The sequence below is a fragment of the Sylvia atricapilla genome, chromosome 23 (assembly GCF_009819655.1).
Source record: "Sylvia atricapilla isolate bSylAtr1 chromosome 23, bSylAtr1.pri, whole genome shotgun sequence".
Taxonomy (NCBI): domain Eukaryota; kingdom Metazoa; phylum Chordata; class Aves; order Passeriformes; family Sylviidae; genus Sylvia; species Sylvia atricapilla.
In genome coordinates, this window is record NC_089162.1 from 5,918,219 (window position 1) to 5,928,324 (window position 10,106).

The window sequence follows — 10,106 nt, forward strand, 5'->3', positions numbered from 1 at the left end:
GTGATCCCAGTGCTGGAAATCCCAGTGCTGGACATCCCAGTGCTGGACATCCCAGTGCTGGAAATCCCAGTGACCCCAGTGCTGGACATCCCAGTGCTGGACATCCCGGTGATCCCAGTGCTGAACATCCCAGTAACACCAGTGCTGGACATCCCACTGACCCCAGTGCTGGACACCCCAGTGCTGGACATCCCAGTGATCCCAGTCATCCCAGTACTGGACACTCCAGTGATCCCAGTGCTGGACATCCCAGTGCTGGACATCCCGGTGCTGGACATTCCAGTGACCCCAGTGCTGGACACCCCAGTGCTGGACATCCCGGTGCTGGACATTCCAGTGACCCCAGTGCTGGACACCCCAGTGACCCCAGTGCTGGACATTCCAGTGCTGGACATTCCAGTGACCCCAGTGCTGGACATCCCAGTGATCCCAGTGCTGGACATCCCAGTGCTGGACATCCCAGTGCTGGACATCCCAGTGACCCCAGTGCTGGACACCCCAGTGCTGGACATCCCAGTGATCCCAGTGCTGGACACTCCAGTGATCCCAGTGCTGGACACCCCAGTGCTGGACATCCCAGTGCTGGACACCCCAGTGCTGGACATCCCAGTGACCCCAGTGCTGGACATCCCAGTGCTGGACATCCCAGTGATCCCAGTCATCCCAGTACTGGATATCCCAGTGACCCCAGTGCTGGACATCCCAGTGCTGGACACCCCAGTGATCCCAGTGTTGGACATCCCACTGCTGGACATCCCAGTGATCCCAGTGCTGGACATCCCAGTGATCCCAGTGCTGGACACCACAGTGCTGGACACACCAGTGCTGGACACCCCAGTGATCCCAGTGCTGGACATCCCAGTGATCCCAGTCATCCCAGTACTGGATATCCCAGTGACCCCAGTGCTGGACATCCCAGTGCTGGACACCCCAGTGATCCCAGTGTTGGACATCCCACTGCTGGACATCCCAGTGATCCCAGTGCTGGACACCCCAGTGCTGGACACCCCAGTGCTGGACACCACAGTGCTGGACACACCAGTGCTGGACACCCCAGTGATCCCAGTGCTGGACATCCCAGTGATCCCAGTCATCCCAGTGCTGGACACCCCAGTGATCCCAGAGCTGGACATCGCCCGGAGCCGGGTGCAGTGTGGGCAGTGCCTGGCAGGAGCAGTGACCCCAGGGCACACTCCGTGCCCGGAGCTGTGTGTCCCCATGCCGTGTGTCACCGTTTGCAGGCTGTCTTTGCAGGAGGAGCCAGCCCTGCCCACGCCATTCCCTCGTTACAGGAAGGATGAGTCCAAGGAGCCCATCGTGGAGGTGCGGACGGAGGAGGAGAGGACCCCCAACCACGATGGGGGGAAGCACACGGAGCCCAACGAGACCACCCCGCTGACAGAGCCAGAGTATGTGGCCTTAGGCAGCCCTAGCACAGGGTCACTGCATTGCCCTCAGCTGCCCTAATCCCTCAGGAACACGAGTTAGGGCAGGAAGAGAGGAAGAAAGGTAAAATCTGCACGTGCCAGTGAGGAAGCACCTCCTCTCAAGCTTCAGTGGTTGCTGTTCCCAGCCCTGGAAGGAAAGGGCGAGGAAGCAGAGTTCCCTGAAAGGCTCTGCCAGTCTGTCCAGTGTGGAGATGCAGCAGTGTCCAGGGTCACTGCAAAGGATCCAGAGCAAAAGCAGCCCCAGCTGGCAGCGAGCCCTGTCCCAGCAGCGCTGGGTGGGAGAGATGCTCCGCAGGAGCTGGGCGCTGGGTGTGGAGTCCCAGCAAGGCTGAGTGTTCTGAGAGAGAGCCGAGAGCTCAGCGGGCCTGGGGCTGCCTTCACGTGCGTGTGAGGAAAGGGGTTTAGGTTTGGTGGGGCTGTGCAGACAAACCTGCAGGACAGGGCAGGGCAGGGCAGGGTGAGGGGCTGGACCCAGGGTCCCACGCTGGGACAGTGATGTGTTGGTGGCAGTGGCACAGGGCTGCAGGCTCAGGGAGCTGGCAGAGAGCTGCCTGGAGACGTCAGGACCCTGAGGCTGAGAGTTTTAGGTGAGAAGAGTCTCTGCAGGCTGACAGGATCCCATTTGCCTCGGCCCAAACCCTCCGATGTGAACCAGCCATTCCTGCAGGTCACATCCTCTTGGCTTTTCCTCCTCTTCCTGATGATCTCAGCCACCCCAGCCTGGCTCCCTTTGCATGTGTGACCTCTGCAATCTCTGCTCCTGAGTCCCTCTCCACGTCACGTGTGTGTGCTGTCCTCACTCTCCCTCTCTGCCCCTCTCCCTGTTGTCGTTTCGGGCCTTCATTGTCTCTCTCTCTCTCTTTCTCTCTCTCTCTCTCTCTCTCTGGTCCCCGTGTCCCCTCGCAGGCACCCCGCCGACACCGCGGCCACCGTGGAGGACATGCTGCCTTCTGTCACCACGGGCACCACTAACTCTGACACTATCACTGAGACCTTTGCCACTGCCCAGAACAGCCCCACCAGCGAGACCACCACGCTGACCTCCAGCATCGCCCCTCCGGCCGCCGCCACCGCCGCTGTCCCCGGCCAGGCCACCCTGGCCAAGGGCACGGCCACCGCCCCTGCGGCCTCGCCGCCGCCCTCCTCCAGCCCCAAAGTGGCCCCTCTCGTCGATCTCAGCGATACCCCCAGCTCTGCTCCGGCCACCAATAATTTATCTTCAAGTGTCCTGCCGGGGCAGGCCGTGCTCAGCCCCGGCGCCAAAGCCGGCAACAAGGCGGCCGCCCCCAGCCCTGCCAACCTCAGCAGCGCCGCAGCTCCCGCCGAGCCCAAGCAGGAGGTGGCCAAGAGCCCCGAGAAGGAGCCCGTGCAGCCCAGCACGGTGAAGAGCCCTGCAGAGACCCCCAAGAACCCGAGCGCCGCGAAGAGCGAGGCTGCCTCGGGCAGCGCCGCCAACCCCTCGCAGAACGAGGACTTTAAAATGGACGAAGGGAACTTCAAGCCACCAGACATTGACCTTGCAAAGGATGTCTTTGCAGCTCTTGGCACTGCTGCTTCTCCTCCTGCTGCCAGCGGGGCTGGCGGGCAAGGCCCCGAGCCTGCTGCTGCTGCTGCTGCTGCTGCAGAGGGCTCTGCCCCCGCAAAGACCGAGTACGGCCGCCTTTACTCTTGTCTTGGTTGTGTGCTGTGTCCCTCGTGCCCTGGTGCTCGTGCTGTGTCCTCTGTTGGGTGTTCTCTTGACTAATCTCGCTGTTTCCTTTAGCCAAACTCACCCGAGAGCCCACGGGGCTGGGCTTGGAAGGTGGCAGGAGGAGAGCAGGACTAGGCTGTGCCAGGAGGGAGATTTAGCAGGAATGTGTCACTGCTCAGGGTTTTTTTGGGCAGCTCCGTCTGTCCCGGGTTGTTTTTTCATAGAGGAGAGCAGGAGTAGTCCAGTTTGGTGTGCAGAGGGCTGAGGTCCTGCAGGTCGCTGAGCACAAGCCCCAGATGCCATCTCCTGCAGGTCACCAGGCTGGGCAGCAGGGTGACAGCACGGGGACCTCTGGAGCTGTCCCCAGGCTGGGGCAGTGTGAGCCTGGCTGAGAGAGGGGGGAGCACCCTGAGCTGGCAGGAGAGAGAGTCCCAGCTGTGCTGCAGATGTTGGCCTCTGGCTGGGCTGGCAGTTGTCACCTCCCTCGCGCTTGTGACAATGTCTGTGACACAATCCCTGTCCTCCGCGTTCCCCTTTCTCCAGCATCTGGGGATTTCGGGACTGGCTTCTTGTGGGGACACACCAAAAAACGGGATTGCTGCTAAATTATCAGGGAGTTGGGCTGCTAAACCCAAATCCTTCTGCAGCGGTGTGAAGTTTCTGAGCCAAAAAAACCCCTTAATCTAGAACTAAAAGAACCAGGATGCGGGAGCTGAGCTCAGCTTTCCTTATTCCCGCTGAGGAAACGCAGGTTTTGCTCCCCCAAAGCCATTTGTTCCCACACAAACACTCCTTCCCCCGTGGCTAGCTCAGCCCAGGCCGAGTTTCTGTGCCTCTAAAGTGTGTCCTTGTGGTGCTTCTCCGCAGGAAAATGCCCGCAGAGGACCAAGGCTCCGTGCAGGACAGGAAGAGCCCCCCGGCAGAGGTGAAGACGGTGCCCAACGAAGCCACACAAACAAACGAGAAGGAGAGCAAAGCATGATCAGCACCGGCAGAGGGGACGGCAGAATCCTTCACCCGAGCATTGAAATCACAACCCACACACCCATCTCATTCCTCTAGTGTCTGTTGCCTTTTTTTAAAAGAGAAAAAAAAAAACACAAACCAACCAACCAGAAAAAAATGCATAAATGGGGGGAGGGAGGGAATGTCTCTTTTTTCCTTTTCTTGGTTTATTTTCTCTTCTCTTCTTCAGTTTTTTTTTTTTTTGTTTTTATTTTTTGGTTTTGGTTTTTTTTGTTGTTGTTTTTTTTTTGGTTTGTTTCCTTGAGATTTCTAGACAGGTTCTATTCGTTGTGCACTTGCTTTTTTCAAAAGTAAAACGTGTTTAGAACAGGGTTAAACCCATCACCAGATCAGGGCTCAGCTGGCCCTGTGTATATTCACACTAGCAGACATTGCAATTGCTGGTTGCAATGTGGTTGGGAAGCTCAAAATCAAGTAGTCCTAGACAAAAAAAAAAAAAAAAAAAAACACAAAAAGACAAAAAAAAAAAAAAGAAAAGAGACCCTGTTGTTTCCTTTGTTAGTATAGCAGAGATAACCACCGTGCTGCTGGGCACGGCTGGTGCTTAAAGAACAAAGTCCACAATTTATTTTTATACTTTTCAGTCGAGTTTGAAATATGTAAAGCCTCATAAATAAGTTATAATTTCTGTTCACCTTGTATCTGGTCAGTATGCAAAGTGTCTCGAGCTCTTTGTGACTGAATCCTGCTCGCCACGTTAGACCTTTATTTGGGGGTTATTATTATCTGTTTCTTTAGGAAGAATGCCAAAATTGCAGCTTCGGGGGATGTATTTCAATTTGCAGTATTCAGACTCTACATTTCTTTTTCAATTTTCCGTTCAATTCTTTTTTTTTTTTTTTTCTTTTAGTTTGTTCGTTTGCCAACTTTGGTTCTTTCCAGTGTTTACAATTGACAGATATTTTTTAAACTTCCGTTGTGTTGAAATGGATGTGTAAAATAGCTGCCTTTTTTTTTTTTTTTTCTTTTTTTAATTTCCTTTTTTTTCTTTTTTTCTTTTTTTTCTTTTTGTTTGGTTTTTCAGTCGATCCAGTCCTGTAGACACTAGGGTAGCAGCATGCTTGCTTTGCAAAGGGAGACATTTTCAACCATGGATGTTTACAGTAGTCGTTTCCCCTTTTTTTCTCTTTTCTTAATTATTGTTATTATTATTATTATTGTTATTATTATTATTATTATTTCTTACTGGAGTAAGAAGAAAAGCGATGCTGGGGTTGGGTTTGGGGTTTTGTTTTATTTTTTGGGGAGAGGGTGGGAGTGTTCAAACAACTTGGCCTCCAGTCAAGGGCTTTCCCCAGCAATCCCCAAATCTGCGTGGGGTGAGGGAATTGCTGGGGAAAATCCTTCTGTGCTTAAATTCCCTTGGAAGTCCCTCGCTGGACCTGGGCCTGACTGCATAAGAGAAATATCACCTCTGCTTTTTTAGGACATTCTCCCCGTTCCTTCCCGGAGCTCTGAGGAGCAAAGGGAGCAGTTTGGGCTGGTCTGGGCTCAGGTGTGCCACCAAATCCACCCCTCCTGATCACGGCAGAAAATAGTTCCAGGAAATTCCAGTCTCAGCTAATTCCAGTTTTGGAAAACATCAGTTTCAGTAAATACCGATTTCAGCAAATTCCAGTTTTGGTAAATGCCAGTTTCAGAAAATATCGATCACAGAAAATCCCAGTTGCAGTAAATTCCAATTGCAGAAAATTCCAGTTTCATTCAATTCCAGTTTCAGGAAATCTCAATTTCAGTTAATCGCAGTTTCAGAGAATACCAATTTCAGGCTAAATTCCAATCTCAAGTTAATTCCGGTTTTGGTAAATATCAATTTCAGAAAATCCCAATTGCAGTAAATTCCAACCTTAGAAAATACCTGAAATTTCAAGAAGTATCAATTTCAAAAAATCCGAGTTTCAGAAAATTCTAATTTCAGTAAACACCCATTTCAGTACACACCAATTTCAGAAAATACCGATTTCTGTAAACATCAATTTCAGTCAATTCCAAGATCAGTCAATTCCAGTTTCAGTAAATACCACGTCCTCTGACTCTGAAAAATAAAAAAACCCAAAGTAAAGGTATTTTTCCCCAGAGGTGCTGGGCAGATTCCAGCCCATCCCTGGTGTGTGCAGAGCTGGGGACGGGCTCAGGCAGCCCCGGGGGGAAACTGTGACGGGGAGAGCTGATTAATGGGGTTTGTCATCAGGAGTTGTGGGGAAACACTGAGATTTTGGGGTTGGAGAGCTGATTAATGGGGTTTGTCATCAGGAATCTTAAGAATACTGAGATTTGGGGTTGGAGAGCTGAATAATGAAATTTATCATCAGGAATCATAAGAGAATACTGAGATTTGGGGTTGGAGAGCTGAATAATGAAATTTATCATCAGGAATCTTAAGAATACTGAGATTTGGGGTTGGAGAGCTGAATAATGGGGTTTATCATCAGGAATCATAAGAGAATACTGAGATTTGGGGTTGGAGAGCTGATTAATGGGGTTTATCATCAGGAATCTTAAGAATACTGAGATTTGGGGTTGGAGAGCTGATTAATGGGATTTATCATCAGGAATCAAGAATACTGAGATTTGGGGTTGGAGAGCTGAATGATGGGATTTATTATCAAGAATCGTGGAGCAACACTGAGATTTGGGGTGAAAAGGAGCTTTGAGCAGAAGGAAGGCAGAGGAGTGTAGGGAGAGACCAGCCCATTGTATAGAGACGTTCCTCCTGTTGGGGTTTTGGGTATTATTTCCTTTTTTTTTTTTTTTTAATTTTATTTTAATTCTATTTTATTTTCCCTTTTTTTTCTTTTTTTTTCTTTTTTTTTTTTTTTTTTTTTTTGGTTAATTCTACTTTAGATCTGCAAGCTTGTGCACTGTGGGTGCGTGACTATTTTAGTGTGAACCGTGTTTTTTGTCATAGTATTGAAATAATAAAAGCTTCAACATAGTTTGGATGTGGAAGGTGTAGCGCTAGTTCAGATTTGAGAAACAAAACAGAAAAAAAAATATTCAGGAATTAAAATAATTTAAAAATAATAATAATAATTAAAAAAAAAAAAAAAAAAAGAGAGAGAAAGAGAACAACTCTTAGAAAGAGCAGAAGCCTTTAACTGAGAGAAGCAACCCGAGCTGAGTGTGGCGTTCCCGGGAGGATGAGGGGGTGTGGAGGCTGTGTCCGTGTGTTCCTTGGGAATAATGCAGTCTGTTCCAGTGGCATCGCACCATTCCCAGCTGTGAGAAACAATGGTCTTGTCATTTGCTAACTGTGGGGTTTTTTCTCGCGTTTTGTTTTCCTCAGCTCCTGGGGCTCCCGGGGAGGGCTGAGCCTCCGCTGCCCGGATTTGGGGCAGGATTGGGGCAGTGTCCCCGAGCTCCGTGCCAAAGGCAGCCCTTTGCACGACCTGTCACAGCAGTGTCCCCGAGCTCTGGGCACCTCGCCTCGTGGCCCCGAGGATTCCTTTCTTTTCCGCAAGGAAATGGATCCCTAAAGAGCAGCCGGGCAGCGGCGGTGCCTCCATCCCTGTGGCTGTCCCTTTGTCCCTTTGTGTGCCCGGTCCTGGCTGGTTCTGTCACCTGTGTGTGCTGTAAGCCCCAAAGCTGAGCGGCTGGTGGGAAACGCCAACATCCCCAAAAAGCCGACGGGGACTGCGGGATGCTAAAGCCCAGGTGGGCTCTGGGGGAGCGGCCCCGCCCGGATTGGTGTTATTGTCCCCAGAGGTGACGAGCTCAGAGCCCAGCCCAGCCGCCAGTGACAGTCTGGGGGTGGCTCTGCCTGGGCTTTCGGGTCCCTTCTGTCCCCCAGCTCTGGTTTGGGGGGGATGGAGGCAGGAGGGAACCCTGAGCCGTGTCCCCCAGCTCCTTCAGTGACCCCTCCCTGACTGTGCTGGGTTCACATCTCCCGTCACAGCAAACCCACGTTTCATCTCCAGGTGCCACCTCCCCAGCCAGCCTCAGCCTCGGGGCTCTGACCTGTCCCCTCGTGGGCAGGGACCAGCCTGAGGTGGGTGGCACTGCCATGGCTGCTCCGGGCTTGGTGACAGTGCCTTGGCTGCCCCAGGGCTGGTGGCACTGCTGTGGCTGCCCCAGGGCTGGTGGCACTGCTGTGGCTGTTCTGTGTGTCCATCCCAGGGCTGGTGGCACTGCCAGGGCTCTTCCTTGTGTCCATCCCTGGGGTTGGTGGCACTGCCAGGGCTCTTCCTTGTGTCCATCCCCAGGGCTGGTGGCACTGTCAGGGCTGTTCCTTGTGTCCATCCCTGGGGTTGGTGGCACTGCCAGGGCTCCCCCAGGGCTGGTGGCACTGTCAGGGCTGTTCCATGTGTCCATCCCAGGGCTGGTGGCACTGCCAAGGCTGCCCCTTGTGTCCGTCCCTGGGGTCAGTGGCACTGCTGTGGCTGTTCTGTGTGTCCATCCCAGGGCCGGTGGCAGTGCCAGGGCTGTCCCAGGGCCGGTGGCAGTGCCAGGGCTGTCCCAGGGCCGGTGGCAGTGCCGTGCCCACCGCTGCCTGTCCCCAGTGTCCCAGGAGCTGCCATCTCGTGCTGCACCATTCGTACAGGTGACAATAGTGCATCCCGCCCGTCGGCTTTCCAGAGTGGCGTTTTCTTCTCACACTTTTCTATGGAGCCTTCAGACCCCACATTTTTCACCACCAGGCTGTTTTGATAGTTGTTCTCAGCCCCTCCATGGCCATCCTTCCCCAGCATTCCCTACTTTTGGGGGCCTTCTATCTTGTTAAAAAAAGAAAAAAACAAAAAATCTTTTTACCGAGTGAAAAACATCGACTCCACCTTTATCCCCATTCTCACTGGTGTAAATACTGATACTAACTGAGGATTTTGACTTTGCATTCTGTCAGAATACTGTGTTCAAATAAAAACTACAAAAAAAAGAAAAAAAAAAAAAAAGCCAATGCCTGCAGTCTGCCCTTCTTTAGCTGCTCTGCCAACACCCGGTCCTGCTGCATTCTCCCAACTGAGTGGCACTAAAAGCACTTTAAAGTTTATTTCTTTGTCCCTTTATATTTATTTACTCGTTTCCAGGAGATAACAAACACAAAAAGGCGGTTTCGTGGCCACTGTGAAGCTTTTTCCTGCCCCCCAAAAAAGGCACTTTTCTGTTGTCTGGCTGTGGAAAGTGTGACTGGGTGTAAGAGGTGACCTCTGCCCAGCCTGAATTAGGTGCCTGAACTTAATGAGATTTGAATGTAATTAATTCATTCAATTAATTCCATTTTAAAGTCTTGATCATCTTTTCCTAAATTCTAGTTAAAAATTGACCCAATTGCCCAACTTTTGATTGTTTTACTCTGGGGGTTACGGAGAGGGGAGGGTTCCCTGACCTTCACAAATTCTGACAAACCAGAATTTATTTTCACACACAAGTTTCCATTGACTGAAAAAGAGCTTTTTAAGTCACTCTCCGACCATTTGATGTAAAAAATACCAACTGCTTTCAAGTGGGGAAGCACCAACTGTGCCGAGTCCCTGGTGGGGGTGGCAGGGTGAGTTCGGGGTTGCCCTTTCTGAGGTCCCTCGATGTCCCCAGTCCCTGTGGCAGCTGGGTGACCCAGCCCTGCCTCTCCCTGCTGCGCCCTCTGAACCTGCAGCAGCTCAGGGGTTCCTCCTTCCTCCCCCAGAGAAGTGAAAAGGGATTTTCCTGCCCCTGGAGCCGGGGCTGTCCCAGTGGCAAAGCCGCTGGCAGATCCTTTATTAGACATTTCTGTTTTTCCAGGCGTTTTCTCAACCCTCAGACCTTTTAATTTCCATTGGATTTTTATTTTTGCCTCGTCTCTCCCTCTGTTAAGGCCATGGCACCCGGCTGGCAGTGTCACCTTGGCTGAGTGTGGCTGCTTTTCCCCCGGGCTGAATGTGGGGTAAGTCTGAGCAGGGCTGGGCGGATGGAGGGAGGTGGAGGGAGATTTTTGGGCTGCCTCTTTCTCTCATTCCCTTCTAGAAATT

The 10,106-nt window shown here is 51.9% G+C and overlaps 1 protein-coding gene and 1 long non-coding RNA gene across 8 annotated transcripts in view; both read left to right on the forward strand.

Moving 5' to 3' along the window:
• The window catches only part of NCAM1 (neural cell adhesion molecule 1), an 88,146-nt gene extending 83,955 nt beyond the window's left edge, over positions 1–4,191 (forward strand). For 4 of the 7 annotated variants that reach the window (XM_066334746.1, XM_066334747.1, XM_066334749.1 and 1 more), the window contains 3 exons: positions 1,293–1,409; positions 2,355–3,098; positions 4,006–4,191. In XM_066334746.1, the coding sequence (XP_066190843.1) occupies positions 1,293–1,409; positions 2,355–3,098; positions 4,006–4,120 (976 nt within the window). In that variant the 3' untranslated portion in view covers positions 4,121–4,191. The remainder of the gene's footprint in view (positions 1–1,292; positions 1,410–2,354; positions 3,099–4,005) is intronic. The other 3 variants (XM_066334751.1, XM_066334754.1, XM_066334755.1) reach the window with 1 other exon arrangement.
• Positions 4,192–7,820: 3,629 nt separating this feature from the next.
• On the forward strand, positions 7,821–9,053 carry LOC136370949 (uncharacterized). Its single transcript, XR_010745256.1, has 2 exons — positions 7,821–8,267; positions 8,566–9,053. It is a non-coding gene; the product is annotated as an uncharacterized lncRNA (long non-coding RNA).
• Positions 9,054–10,106: the final 1,053 nt, after the last annotated feature.